Here is a 14,463-nt window from a genome sequence, read left to right on the forward strand (position 1 = left end):
CTTCGAATTGCAGTTTCGCGACCGCTAGATTCAACCCGTTCTGCTATAGTCGCTGCAGCCCGAAAATTCCGATTCCGTGTCGGTCAGCATACCGAGAGTCTATTTGCTCGCTTGGATATCGTATTTCTTGCCGTTGCAGGTTTCTAATCGCATGCAATCGTATAATCAATAGCCTGCATGCTTACCGCTTCCACGTCACTCGCTACCTCTCTCTCTCTCTCTTTCTCTCGAATTAGGATCACGCAAGATACACCAATTCGTTGAAGGGCTATCTCTACTTTAAGCCTAACTATCAGCCCTATAACGCGACCAATCTACCTAGCGACAACGGCTTCCACTCTTAAAACACGACTCGAAACCTTCGCGCGTAAAAGAGGATAGCTCCTGGGGCTACGTACAAGAGAGCATGAACAACTACGCGAGCAGCGCCATGAACGAGTACAATGCGTCAGTGCGACCAGGGTCAACGAGACCAGGTACGCGATTCGCAGCCCCAATTCGGAATCCAGAGCACGCAGAGCCTTGGGATCAGATAAGCGACGAGCATCGGAACGAGATCAACGATTGCGTGAGTACCCCCTTTCCCAAGCCCATACGCGACCATATTTCGCTACGTATAACAACCATGCGAAGCCTCAACCAGGAAGCAAGACAAACACTGTAGAAGAGACCACATCAAGCTAACTAGTAACGGTTACAAACGCGCAGTTCCACCTCTTCGACATGAACAAAGACGAACAGCTCGACTTCAGCGAATTCCGGTACGCGCTCCAAGCCCTCGGCTTCTCCAACCTCTCGCGGCCCGATCTCATCGCGTCATTTAAATCGGCCGCGCGACCGCGTCCAGGCTGGACACCTCTGCCATCTCTCCCGAACCAGCCGCCGCCACAAACCACGCCGGGCGTAGTCGACCTGCGGTTATCGCGCGAGGGCTTCCAAGCAGTCGCGGCGCGGTACGTAGCAGCACGCGACCCGCGCGAGGAGCTACTCAAGACATTTGCGCTATTCGACCGCGGCGGCAAGGGCGTCATCACCGTCGACGACCTGCGCAGCGTTGTAAAAGAGCTCGGCGAAGACGTGCCCGACAACGAGCTGCACAGCATGATCGAGCAGTTCGACGTCGAGGGCAAGGGCGGCGTCAGCCGCGAGGAGTTTCTAGGTATCTTCCTCGATAGGTGATGACGGGAGCTAGCTAGAAAGAAGCAAGCAGGTAGCCGAGAAGCGAGAAGAGCGCGGCTGAAGAATCCCCGTCTGCTTCGCTAGTCCCAGAAACAAGACACCTAGGAACTGGGAATCTAGCAGAAGCAGCATCAGGAGAGAGTTTGCTCCGAGTATCTATCCCTCTAAGCACCACACGCCGCCATCCAGCGCGTGTCCGGGAGCCCGCAAGACGGAGCAAGAATACCCAAGCGGCAAGCCAAGAGGGTAGGTAGCCGAGACAGCCGGCCAGGATGCAACAGACAAGAAGAAGATAGGAGAATGGTCCCGCTCGGCAAACGAACAAAGGGGCGTGCTACGGAAGAAGAAGAAGAAGAAGACGCGACGTAGAAGGAAGCTGGAGGAGAGATGAAAGCAAGCTTACAAGATACCCGATACCCACATTACATTACATTACGTTACGTTACGTTCTGTCTAATATTGCGCTATATTTCCCTCCGATTCTACATTTTACGCTATTACCTAGGTACCTTACCACCTTACCTTGTGCTACCTACCGTGCTGGGGTCTGTTTTAATATACCCCAAGAACCTGTATTCAAAGGGCAGTAAGAAGGGAGTGGCTGGGCTGGACTGGGTTAGGTTGGAATTGTATATACCCATCTTGCGTACGAAGTGCACTACTCCTCTAGTATGGATTGGTTTTAAGTTGCGCATTGGGTCTAACTACATAGTATCTGTTTTGTCTGTCTGCTCTTCATGGAAGCTAGGAGGGCGGGCGTTCAGGCAAAGGCAGATGGGAATGGCGAGTATACATGGGATATGTATGCATGTTTATATATCCAGTCAGGGTATAAGGAAGGATAAGGGGGTCGGGATTTGAAAACATCACGTTTAATTATAACAATATTATCTTGCTACACCGTTTAAAAACGAGGCCCATTCAATGTCTTCTATTGATCGTTTTTGGCACTATGGGACTGCTGCCATCAAATGAAATCCGTCCCAGCTTCTCCCCAAAAGCACAACACGAGGCAGCAGAGGGAGTTGTACCATAGACCTAATCCTCACCTATGATTTTCCTTGGAGAGCAAATAGCAACCCTCCGGTACCCAACTCCTATCTACCATTAGTCGGCCGGAGGGCGGAGAGAACGCAATACGAGAAGTGTGGACTAGGATGGGTATCACCCAACTTAGGAGAATGTATGCATCGCCACATGCGAATGAAGAGCACGCGATCTGCATCGCGAACGTCCTCACAAACAGAAATTCTAAAACTGGATGAGGTCTTGCCCCTGGTTATTATTCTGCTGCGGCCGTGCCGCGAACGGGTTGCTCGCCCCGCCGTACCCATTCATACTAACCGGTCCAGTAGCTGCAGGCATCTGTGGTGCGCCATAAGATACCGTTGGCATACCGGTGAACTGCTGCCGAAGGAATGGATTATTGCCCGTAGCCTCGGCCGTGAGTCTGTTTACGCCTGCACCAGCCGAATTGACGAAGGTACCAGGTGCTGTATGCTGGGAAGGAATACGAAGTTCACCAGTATTTCCAAATGTATCCATGCCATCGCCGCTAGCAAGAAGGGCGTTAAGCCTCTGTTCATGTTCACTGAGAGGCTTCTGAGGCTGCTTGATTTGAAAGGACGGCTGGGGCTGGGGCTGGGGCTGAGACTGGAATTGAGGTTGAGGAGACGGAGCGAATCCCTGGAGCGACTTCTGCTCGGGAAGACTCTGCAAGCTGTTCAGAGTGGGGATTGCCGGGGCCTGGGATTGCTGCTGCTGTCGTCCAAAGCCGCTAGCGAAGGGATTATTCGACCCGGTTGGCATCGGCTTGAGTGTCGCTTGGTTGTTGTTAGAAGCCCATGGGTTGTTGCTTCCAGGCTGGGCGACTGGCTCCGGAGAAGCAGTAGGCTGAGGTTGGAACTGAGGCTGGAACTGGGGTTGCTGGCCGTAAGGATTGTATCCAGTAGGCTGCATCTGGAACTGCTGCGCCGGAGGCTGGAGAGTGTTTTGTTGTTGCAACTGCTGTTGATATTGTTGCTGCTGTTGTTGCTGTTGTTGACCGTAAGGGTCATACACACCTGTCGGTTGAGGGTTGAAACCGTTGTTAAAACCATTCGTGTAGCCATTCGCCGGGTATCCAGTGTACGAGTTGTTCACGTATCCGGTCGGTTGCGGTTGCATCATCTGGTTCTGATCGATCGGGTTTCCAAGCCAATCAACATTGCTGCCTTGCTGGTATCCCATGTTCAACCCAGTCGGTTGAGGCGCGTTGCTCGGTCCAGCATCGTCGAAGAGTGAACTAGCATTACTTTCTTCCAATTCTCGTCTTCTTCGTTCATCTTCTTCCTGGCTAAGCTTAATGGCCTTAGCCAAGTCGTCGTCGTCCTCGGGTCCCTGGCGGCTTTCGCGTTTCCTTCGATCCTCTTCTTCTTGGTATTTGCTAGCTTCTATTGCTAACTTGTACTCGGCATCATCTTCCTCGTCGCTATGTCGTCGGTGAGGTCGGTTGTTTCCTCGTGGGACCGTGGCACCCTCAGGCGCGAATTCTTCGATACCAGTAACACGAGACTTCCACGTCTTCCTATCGCTGCGTTCGGCTCGCAGCCTCTCTTCATCCAGAATCAAGGCTGTCAACTCCTTCGCGGCAACTCGAACTATACACCCATAATTAATGGCACGACTTCCAATTACATCTCGGAATGACTTACCATTTTGTCCTACGTCCCGGCCCTCTTCGTCGATATAGACAAACTCGCGCAGGGTCTTGATGATGTAAATACTCTTCCGCGCCCAGGTAACGATGAGCTCGGACCCTTCGTGAAGACAATAGTCTAGGACTTTCAAAGCCTTCAAAACGTGTCTCCAATTCTTGCCTTTGTCGTTTAGGCGCTTGTCGAGCATATCAACGATGTCATAGAACTCCGTCGACCTGGAGAAGTAGTTAGAGATACTGGTATAATGTAAATATAGTGCAATTGTGGGTGAGCATACGAATTGTATGTGAGCTGAGCGATCTCGCTCATCTGGGTTCCGGTCGGACCCCATGGGTCATTACTCGTCGCTGCGGAAAATAAATCAGCATTCGACTTCAACTAGGCGCAAGATAGTTCGGTATGGATGGATAGTAAATGGTTGCACTCTACTGACCTTCGCGCACTTTGACCTGGACACTCGAGTAACCCTTGGTGACATTTTTCACACTTCTCATAACCTTAGACATCTTGGCGATATTCCTCCAAACGAACGAACCCGGCTATGCGAATGTAACAATAACAGAAGGAGGCGAAGACGAGCCCTGTTGTGATGGGTTGAAATGTTGGGGATGATACGATCGCAGAATGATAAGTAGTCGGCGCGACGAAAGCGCAATCCAGCCGGCGGATTATCTCTCAGTTACCGTTTATTATAAACCCAGCGTCGTCGCAGACTCGTCTAATGCAAGAGCCGTCGACAGCTCCGACGGCAACTTTTTCCCGCGACTTCGGAATAAGGTAATAGACAAGTACAGATCCTCTAGTAGTTTAATCGCGATTAAGGGGGGCCGAGTTCTTCGGAGAGGGGGGAGGAGGTTGGTGGAATTGGTTGATTAGAGTAACTTTTAATTGATGAACTGAGGAAGTTGGGAGGGGAGCCCAAAGCTGTGCCCCGTACACGTTGTACCGTACACACCCAAAAGAGACGAGACAGGCGTAATGCGGGCCTTGGCAACAGGAGACGCAGCAGCGATACGTACCCGGGGGTTATTTGTTGCAGGTATTAGAACTTTAGTCGTGTAACCGGGCGCCGAAGGTCTTTGAAAAGAAATTATCGATACAGAGGAAAGGGGGAAAGATTAGATATAGGATAAAACTAGGCAAGTAATAACGTGGAAAAATAGATAATTCAATGGTAAGGAGTTTATCCTTTCGTCTTTACAATTAGTTAACAATTAGTTAACAATTGACGAAAAGGAAAGCAAACAATTGTTGAAGGCAAATCAGCAACAGCAAATTAGGGTAGATTAGGTTGGTTAGAATGGTCAAAAATAGGAGACTACCTAAACATACCTAAGGTAAGGTAGGCAATAATAAGGTTGGAATGGGTTGGCTAGCATGGATGGGTCAGTCAGGCGGGATAATTGATACATGATAAGATAGGTACGTACATTATACATAAGATACTTCCAAGGTTCTTACTTCCATTCGGTGGCCATTTGTGACGCGGCAGGAAAGCGTCCCCGTGAGCCCCATCAACGTGTACTGTCTTCCTGTTGGTCAGCGTCGGGCAAGCTGCGCTTCTTCCGTTTTACACATGAGCACGAACCTCCAAGTACATTTACGTACATTTATTGCATTACCTTAGGTACCTACATAATGTACTCCACGTACTACTTTAGTATGCATGGAAGCATGTCATCCTATTCGTTAAGTCAAAGATGACGTAGATTAGTGGAGTCTTCAATCTCAATTGAACCCTTTAGAAACCTTTCAGCTTCATCGAATGTACCCTTATGCACAAAATCTTCATACATACATTGCATTACGACCTGCTTACTGGTGAGCGCATACATGAACGTAGTATTATTGGTAATATGCAGTCAGGAGTACTGGAGATAATTATTACAATACAACGCTTGCTTGTGACAAAGGCACCTCCTTACACCGTTGAGAGAAATAAGTCAGGGGCTTGGTTCGGTAGTAGTATTGGCAAACACCTAAGACCATATACAGCTCTATCATACATAGAGCTCATAATTCATTCGATTTAGAGTTGTTTTTTAATCGGTCAAGAGGTATGCAACACAACCTCCAGCTGAGAATCGCTATGCCTATTCAACGCTAATATATAAAATCGCTCCCATATAAAATACAAAAAGATTCAGCAACCAGTTCATCCCAAATAGGTTATCGGCTATCGGCCTGGCGCTAGAGCCTCGGTAGCTTTTGTAGGTTCAACCTCCATCATGTCCAACCACTCGAGCGTAAAAGCCGTGACGATTTTAGACCAGTCACGCACAGTCGGCATATCTAGGTGAGCACCGTCGTCTTCCATTTTGTGCCACGCATCAGGGAACGGGGAGGCAATCATATGTAGAATCGGCACCCCACGAGCAATAAAGGGCTTGTGATCGTCCTCGATGTAGAGAGATCGAAAAGAAGTCGGCTTCTTCTCCGATTCGGGTAGAAAGGGACGCTTCGGCTTCGACTCAAGAAGATTTAGCTTACGCATTCTATCTTCGATAGTAGCCATGGCCTTATAAGCCCAGTGCGTTGGCAGGAACAACGACGGCACCGTTGGGTCGGGCGCGCCGAGAAGGTCCAGAAGCACAAGCATGCTAATCTGATCCAACGGGTTGCGGTAAAACGACATTGCTGGGTGAGGGGAATTCTCCCAATGCTCAGCCAGAGCTCTGAGTCTTCGTCAGTCCGTGCTTTGTCTTGCAAAAGTGAGTATATGTTGGGGCTTACCGGGATCCATAGAGCGAGTCGGTTTCCGACCACCTCTGAAATGCTTCCTCGCCATCGAACAAAATAATCTGGACGCCCATATCCATCGCCACGGTCCCACCTTCACCAAGCGCAGACATCTCATCGTGCATCTGTGTAATAAACTTGTCGATGTATCTCGCAACGTGCATGAGAATAGCACAAGGCACTGCGCTATCAGTAGCACCAATGAATCCTTCAGGGGTAATCAAGCTATCGTAATGAGCCGCGAGCGTCAACAGATTTGACTGTCCCTCTTTAACCCATGGTGGTTCCCTCTTGAATACCAGATTCGCGAATGGTAACTCTTTGTTCCCTGAGACAGGGGTTTTTGAAGTTGAGTTATACCACTCGATATTCCATTTTGGTAGCTCGTTCGTGAAGAAGTCCACGAAATGTTTTTGGACAGCAGCCTGACCTGGAGTGCCCGGAACTCGCGGGATTAAAACCGGCGCTAGAAGCTTACCTTTCTCAATATCGAAGTCATCACCTCCCGATGGGACCAATTTAAGAAAGTTGTCCGATAGCGCCGTGTATGCGACGACGGGTGCGATGAGAAGCTGATGCAGGGCCAAGAGGAATAGCGTCGAGATTACGCGGCCCGGCATTACTAAGTTCAACATGTTCGGGCGCTTCATAGCTGCCTGATCTGCTGACTACCTCGAACCGGCGAGGCCATTCATTATACACCTGTCTAATCGAAACGGAAGATGCCAGGTGATGCGTTAGAATTGAAATTAAACGAACTGGACAAGTTCAACTTTAGCCGTGTCTGTAATAATTGGTCATTACCCCTTATCCTTATCTGCAAGGCTGAAACATGGACGGCATCAATTACAAGTTGTCGCCGACTGTACCTGAATACGCCCTTAGCCGATTTAGGGATATGCGTTTATGAGTTAAATGCAATAAGCCGTATATAAAGCCCGCGCGAGTACATATCATTGCCAACCGCCCATCGCCACAATATTATACAAAGGGCAGTTAGCAATAACAAAAGCTGATATTAAGAATCTAAGATATAGGATTTCTCACTTTAGGGTATTTATACACAAGTTCAGTAGGTAAGCAGATAATTTAACAATTCACATCGAGGTGATTAAAACTGCTAAGCAAGTTCACCTTTAAATTTATCTTTATACAACATCCCATATGTGATAATTATACAAGCACCTTCGTGTCTTGATAGGCTTTTAAACATATTCAAAACGAGTAGCATTTTCATACTTGTAAACATAGTTTAACGATTTAGCCGTAAATAGCGGAAATATTCTAAGCGGACCTGTCTCCTAAAGTACCAACTGTCTATAGAGTAATTACCTAGAAAATTAATTTCCATTTAAGGCTAGGATTATAACCTCTTAGGGGGAACCGCTCTACGCTTAAACCATACAGGTTTCTTTTTGGCAATTCAAAGGGAACTACTCTGTAGCTGGTACTTCGGGAGATGGATTCATACATATAACATATAAAGAATCACATCATCCGTATTCCATAGTTGGTTGGCGCTTAGTTAAGCTTCATGAGCCAAAGATGACATAGAACTTTTGAACTGTTAGAATTACGAAATCATCAGACCTTTGAAGCGAAACTCTTCGATAAACCAGGCCAGTAGTAAAAAATTAAATTCGAGAATTGACTCGTTATTGCAGCATGTCCTATGAATTTAGAGACACAGTGATAATATGGGTATATAGTCGTATCTATCGAGATGTTCAAACCTATCCGGGTACTAGATACATCTGATGATGCGAGTAGAAAGTAAGGATAGAACTCCATTGAAGCACAAAGAGCGATATACGTAGTTAAGACTGGTCCACTTATATCCATTGAAGCCCTTTGTCCCAGTCTAAAAACACCTGAGTTTTCTTCTAATAGCTATCTAATACTAGCTAAGAATAAAGAATACATACGTGGCATGTACATTGACTTGAATAACTAATGTACTATCAGTCAAACATAAGACTTACTCTGTCTTGAAATCCCAAACATGAAATCAACAGTTGTAGTAACAAGTGACCTGTAAGATTCAGCGAGTGGGTTCTACATAATATAGGATGAAAGGTTAGATATGTCCCAACACCACCCTACGGAAGCGAAATCATGTCACAAGTAGTAATATACATAGGTAAGTTAGGAGGTACTTAATGCTTCAAATATCTACGAGCATGATATGAATTTCCCGCATAAGAGATGAAGGATCAAGTCATTTGTCGCGTAAGGGAATAAAAATAGAGCTTCTAACACTGAATTGGTTATAGTCTTGAGCAAAGTCGACCTTAATTAGTATAGGACAGACGTTAGGAGGTAGCTATACATAAATGCTTCTGCCCCTGAATTTCTTCGAGCCTTTACACACATCTCTTAGACCTTAAAACTGGAGCCATGGAAAGAAGTCAAACCGAGGAATGATAAAAATCAAACGTTCCATTAGGTATCTACCAGCATCGCAACTAAATTTCTTCGCCATACGCCATTCCCTTGGCTTTGTGCATTCCCTAAGCTCGCGGCGCCGCGAATCAATGAATATCTTCTTTACGAATCCCTAAAACCCATCGCGACTATACACTAGATACAATACAAATAACTACAATACCTGCCCGAGACTATAAACGGTGCTTTACGTCTCTCCTGCTTCTGCACCTACGTCCTCTTGGTAGCTACCAACTCCGCTCATATCCACATCGGCGTCAGCATCGCTAGGCAACGCGGCTCCGCTGTTGGTTGCAGTATCGGCTGTGGTATCGAACTTGGCAGAGAAGGATGCGACTTGCTTGCCCTTCTGACTCTTGCTGGCCTCGGTGACTTGCACCTGGACTGTGTCTTGAGTGTCGTTTTCATCTATGGTAGTTACTAGATCTGCTAGTCGCTTTCGCTCAACCCACGCCGGTGGTAAACCAGGACCGCTATCCGCGTTGCCGTAATCACTCTTCTTGGTACCCTTTGGCCATCGACCGGGACCACGCCCGGTGCCGCCAGGCTTACGTTTACCTGAAGTTGTCTTCTGAGCCGACTTCCGAACAGCGGCGCCGCCTGTTGAGCGACGAGCTTTGGGCCGTACAGTTCGTCGTGAGCTTGGAGGTGGGATACGCGGCAGAGGCGGCGGTCTAGCAATACTCGAGTTGAGGCGTGAAATGGCCGTGCGCCTGTTATTTATCGGAGGGAAAACTTGGAATCTGTTGGCTGGGATAGTATCGTATGGCTTAAGCCAATCGTTTTCGTCGTCTACAATATTCGCAGGAGCAGTAGCACCAACTGAAGTACTTGGGTCTTCAGACCGGCTTGCAGAAGTGTTTGCATTTTCCTTGCCAATACCATTAGGTTTTATATCCTCAGGAGGCTCGATAATGGCATTATCATTTGGTTCCGTCGATTCGAGGACGGATGATTCGGCGCCTAGAGGCGGCTTTTGGCTGGCAGGCTGCGGGATGGCGAAATCTCCGGTCGCAATGCCGCTCTCTTCCAGGGTCTGGACAGCTTTGACCTCTTCGTCCTCTTCGCGGGGAGCGATCGTGTTAAGGGCTGGCCCTAACTCGAAATTTGTAGCGTTGCTACGGCCCATGACATAAGGCATCCATGTGAGATTTTTGGGAATTAGCTTAACGTAATTCTTTGCCTCCCATTTCGCTACTTCTTTATGACAGTAGGATATATCAATCCGGAACGCGTAGACTTGAGTGACGGGATCCCGAACGAGGAAACGGAGTGCCTCGAGGGCCGAGATAACATCATCCGGGGTCATTCCTGTATCGTCTGATATCTGCCTAATGCTCAGGCCCTTCCTCTGCAACTTGTTTTCAGGCATGTGTTCAATGAGGTACTTGCACATGACCAATCTCCAATAATTTCGATACGACACCAGACCCATATCAGATAGCGGCTTCTCAGGAGAACCAGTTTTCTCCTCTACTTTTGTTAAAAGATAAGAGAAGTCGATAAGCAGATGGCCGTAACCTTTTCGCTGATGGATGGGTAATGTGAGGATGCAGCTCACATTATTCTGACTACTCGCGCGCTTTTCTTTGGAAAAGTAGCCGACGAAGTGGTAGCCTAGATCGTCGTACTCGCAAAGGACGTAGAATAGGAACGGCTCGACGTCGTAGTATAGCGTCTTAGAACCGAGAAAGAGCTTGGCTAGAAGACAGAGGTTTTGACAGTATACTGGATTTTTTCGACCATCAACCTCGAAGAAGGAAACTGAGCCATGTCGATATATCTCATCGCCAGGAGGGTGCTTTGCGGCGCATTTGAGCTTGTGTCGCCAGGCAACGTAATCCGAGTTCATATATTTTAAGCAAAATTCGCAAATGTATAAGACTCGGTTGCGACTATACTCTTCGGGGTACGGTGCAGCATACCACGTGTCTATTTCCCAGCCGCCAAATTCGATGCATTCAATCTGGCTTGCAGGACCAGAAGCCTTCCGTGACTTCTTCACTGGTACCTCGGCTTCGGCTTGCATAGCAATCAATCTATTTCTCCATTCTTCTTCCGCCTTCTGTTTCGCCTCATCGAACCGGCGCCGGTCATCTTTAGTGGGCAGCGTCTTCGTCGTGTCCGCCTGTTCCTCGCTTAGGATGCCACCATATGGCTTGCCCTTAAGCTCATCTGGCTCCTTATCATAAAATGAGTAAAACGGCTGGGAATAGCTGGAAGGAAAGAATGGCGTCATTGGGGGTGGTTCCGCAACAGCCGCAGCTCGTGTTGACGTGACATTTCTAGATGAACGAGATGATCGGGATGTGGTTGCCCGGCCAGATCGTTTCCTCCTCCGGGCTCTTGAGTTGTGTGAAAGTTTCTGTAATTCCGTAGCGCCCACTCGCATCTTTACTAGTAGGCTAGAGCGTGACTTCTTAACTATCGTGCATAGAGCCTCCGAGCTTGATGCTTTGTGCCGCAGGGAACGCCCTGACCTTGGTCTACTTGATGTTTCTGCCGAATTTGCTGTCTCCTGTATAACTTCATCTTGGGCAGATTCATCAGAAGTATTTTTTCTTCGCTTCCGTAGTGACATTACTTCCTCTACGTCTACCTCCGCCTCAGGTGACGACGTCTTCCTTTTTCGCAGGACTCGCGAGCCATCCATAGGGTCTTCGTCGAGTACCAACTGATTAAAAACAGAGTGCGAATCTGGCTTGTTCATACCACGTTGAGAAGGGAGTAGATCTCGGGCAAGTTTAGGAGCGGTTGATAGACTGGTTGCAGTAGGGGATAAATCACTATCATCAGCACCATCTAGCACCATATCGTGATCGCCTTCTGCGTTCTCACGATCGAACGGCGCTTCCGAGTCTGATCCTGAATCACCAGCAGCGCAGTCTGGGCATCTCCAAATTGATGCATCTGTATAAATAGGTGAGTGACATAACTAAACATGAACTATTGTATGCAGAACGTACTGTTTTTATCGTCAAGTGCTCCTTCTTCGCGGGCGCATTGTTGGTGAGCTAGGTGTCGCAAGTTAGATTACTCACAAAAAGGTATAAACAGGTATAAAGACATTGTACGTACCATGTTCACCACATCTCTTGCATGCAAGGTAGGCCTCGAATTCTACTCCCGGATCGTGTTCCTCGTCCTTTTTACAGAATATGCAGTTATTAGGGTCAGCAGCGTCAGAGTCTTCCTCTTCTTCTTCATCATCATTTTCGACAACTTCTTCCCATTCTGCCGTTGATTCCCGACTGGAACCTGACGCCAGGCTGATATCATCGTCACTATCGCTCTCTTCATCACCAGGTTTGATCTTTACGGCGCCAACACCTTCGTTTTCGTCTTCCTCTTCGTCTTCGTCAGCAGCTCCTTCCGCTACATCCTCCTCGTCACTAGAATTAGCGTTTGGATTAATGTGATGTTGTCCAGCGTCATCGTCATCGTCCTCTCCTTCTGCGTCAACATCAGAGGCATCGTCATCGTCATGGATGCCACCATCGCTGACCGAGGTCTCACCATCGTGATCACCAGCTTCACCACCACTAGCTGGCATACCATCTAATCCTCCTTCTGCGTCGTGGTGTGGAGCCGTTTCGTCTGCAAGTACCATGTTGGCACCTATAGTACTATCATTACCGTAACTTGGTACAATATGATCGGCTACTATATAGGCCGAATCCCCTGAGTTGCCCGAGGGCAGGGGGCCGCTACTATCTACCATCATTGGGTCGTCTGGTAGATCTTCCTCAAACTCGGCATCCTCTTCGGATAGTACTATGCTTTGTTGTAGTTCTTCTTGCATGAGTTGCGTATTGGCCATCGCCTTACCGATTCGGCAGGTAGGGTCGACAAGTATTGTTTAGTAGAGCGTGGTTTCTTTTTATTTACGTCAGAGGCGGCAGCGTAGGATTAGGTGTATCTTGCGACGAGTGCTCTAACGCCTCTGGGTCGCGCCACTTCGCGTTACCAAGGACCTTGTCGCATGCCTATCATAAAAGGACGAAGATGACTATGAAGCTCGGAAGTATTGGGGGTATAAAGACGGGATAGGTATAGAGTCGAATGCTGGTAATACCCAAGGCATTTGAAGCGTGTGGACTGGAGTTTATTCTGCCGACTTGGAAGTGACGTTGTAGACGCGCTGTCTATCGTTGCTAAGGCAATTATTGTATATTAGTCATAGAATCCCATGATTCAGGGAAGAATTCGACGCGTCCTTCTGGGAAAATAAAGAGTAAAAGATGCGACGAAGGGTGATTAATGTACTTAAAAGCGATGAAATGAATCCCCTCTCGCGCCGTCTTTAGATGAGGTGAGTTAAAGTTGGTGGTGTAACTGCCCGGCTATGGCTCCATAACTTAGTCAGCTCAGAAAGTTTTAACAACATTTATGCACGTTAGAAGGCGCATTGACCAACCCGATACGGATAGTACCCTAGGTACATACCCCAAGCTTAGACCCATTGAGCCATTTAACGCCGAAGCTTGCCAAAGCCATTTAAATAAGAAAGATAAGACCTGGAACTGCTTAGCTAATGTCGCTAAGACTGCTAAGGCAAATTGTTCTGCCTTAGGCTGTAATATCGAGTCGACATCATTGGCTGTTGAACTTGGCCATCTCAACCTCAATCACACAATAAGCTACCGCAAGTTGCCTGTCAACTGACGCCCTCAACAAATAATTGCAACAGACCGTGCGGTCATACATCATTGTGAGTTCCTCAACCATAATCACGATATATCCCCAATGTTTCTATACTAACTTTTCCTCTTACCATAGCCTGTAGTTCCGCAATGGGCGTCCCCTTCGAAGCACTGATTCCATATGGAATCATCCTCGCCGTAAGAACTCCCGGCCGATGACAACTTACCTCGATAATAGACTGCTTGGATACTAAGACCTTATCAGATGTTTAGCGCTACCGGCGCGGGACTTTCCAAATTTAGAAATTGGCAAAACGGCGGCAAGAGGGCAAGGCGATCGTTAGACCAGTGGGATAGACAGAGTACGGCGAATCCGCAATACGATGCATTTAGGCTTGGAGGAAACTGACTTTATTTCTTGCAGTGATGAACCGCGACAGGCGCCTTACTGGATACCTACGAGGACAGAGCGACGCAACTGCAGCCCCCGCAGGATTCGAGCTGAACAATCCATGGCGGGTATGTTTCTACAACTGATGAATACATTGGTGATACCTGGTACTAATATATCATGTAGGTCGAGAAGCGATTTACGTAGACGGAAGAATAGAGAGGTGGAGAAGGAAGACATATTGTCTACGACGGACAACTACTTGTACAAAGTCTACAAAATACAGCACCTGATATTCAAGTCGTCTTGTCGTGCGTCTGTTGCTGGTCATCACTTTATTTAGGGTATCATTTAAATCCTATTCTAA

The 14,463-nt window shown here is 47.8% G+C and overlaps 6 protein-coding genes across 6 annotated transcripts; 3 read left to right on the forward strand and 3 right to left on the reverse strand.

Annotated features, from left to right (window-relative positions):
- The first annotated feature begins 108 nt into the window (after positions 1-108).
- F4817DRAFT_211682 (uncharacterized protein) lies at positions 109-1,373 on the forward strand. The gene is made up of 2 exons (XM_049298696.1): positions 109-568; positions 709-1,373. Exons 1-2 carry the CDS (start codon positions 407-409, stop codon positions 1,177-1,179), a joined length of 633 nt encoding a protein of 210 aa, XP_049162587.1. The 5' UTR covers positions 109-406; the 3' UTR covers positions 1,180-1,373.
- On the forward strand, positions 1,373-2,235 carry F4817DRAFT_211667 (uncharacterized protein). Its single transcript, XM_049298695.1, has one exon. It carries the CDS (start codon positions 1,567-1,569, stop codon positions 2,038-2,040), a length of 474 nt encoding a protein of 157 aa, XP_049162588.1. The 5' UTR covers positions 1,373-1,566; the 3' UTR covers positions 2,041-2,235.
- Positions 2,236-2,430: 195 nt separating this feature from the next.
- On the reverse strand, positions 2,431-4,384 carry F4817DRAFT_312211 (ENTH-domain-containing protein; the record flags this gene model as incomplete). Its single annotated transcript, XM_049300101.1, has 4 exons — positions 2,431-3,818; positions 3,873-4,093; positions 4,156-4,225; positions 4,312-4,384. 4 exons carry the CDS (start codon positions 4,382-4,384, stop codon positions 2,431-2,433), a joined length of 1,752 nt encoding a protein of 583 aa, XP_049162589.1.
- Positions 4,385-5,741: 1,357 nt separating this feature from the next.
- Positions 5,742-7,610, reverse strand: F4817DRAFT_325988 (glutaminyl-peptide cyclotransferase). Its single transcript, XM_049301834.1, has 2 exons — positions 6,612-7,610; positions 5,742-6,553 (listed from the first exon to the last, which is right to left on the reverse strand). The coding sequence occupies exons 1-2, from the start codon at positions 7,265-7,267 to the stop codon at positions 6,055-6,057; spliced, it is 1,155 nt and encodes a 384-aa protein (XP_049162590.1). The 5' UTR covers positions 7,268-7,610; the 3' UTR covers positions 5,742-6,054.
- A 1,419-nt stretch (positions 7,611-9,029) lies between these two features.
- Positions 9,030-13,502, reverse strand: F4817DRAFT_325991 (uncharacterized protein). Its single transcript, XM_049301835.1, has 4 exons — positions 13,480-13,502; positions 12,141-13,405; positions 12,029-12,076; positions 9,030-11,972 (listed from the first exon to the last, which is right to left on the reverse strand). The coding sequence occupies exons 2-4, from the start codon at positions 12,880-12,882 to the stop codon at positions 9,250-9,252; spliced, it is 3,513 nt and encodes a 1,170-aa protein (XP_049162591.1). The 5' UTR covers positions 12,883-13,405; positions 13,480-13,502; the 3' UTR covers positions 9,030-9,249.
- A 353-nt stretch (positions 13,503-13,855) lies between these two features.
- F4817DRAFT_312214 (uncharacterized protein) lies at positions 13,856-14,303 on the forward strand (the record flags this gene model as incomplete). Its single annotated transcript, XM_049300102.1, has 4 exons — positions 13,856-13,903; positions 13,971-14,067; positions 14,130-14,224; positions 14,283-14,303. 4 exons carry the CDS (start codon positions 13,856-13,858, stop codon positions 14,301-14,303), a joined length of 261 nt encoding a protein of 86 aa, XP_049162592.1.
- Positions 14,304-14,463: the final 160 nt, after the last annotated feature.

The sequence above is a fragment of the Daldinia loculata genome (genome assembly GCF_022478755.1).
Source record: "Daldinia loculata strain CBS 113971 unplaced genomic scaffold F4817scaffold_5, whole genome shotgun sequence".
Lineage (NCBI taxonomy): Eukaryota > Fungi > Ascomycota > Sordariomycetes > Xylariales > Hypoxylaceae > Daldinia > Daldinia loculata.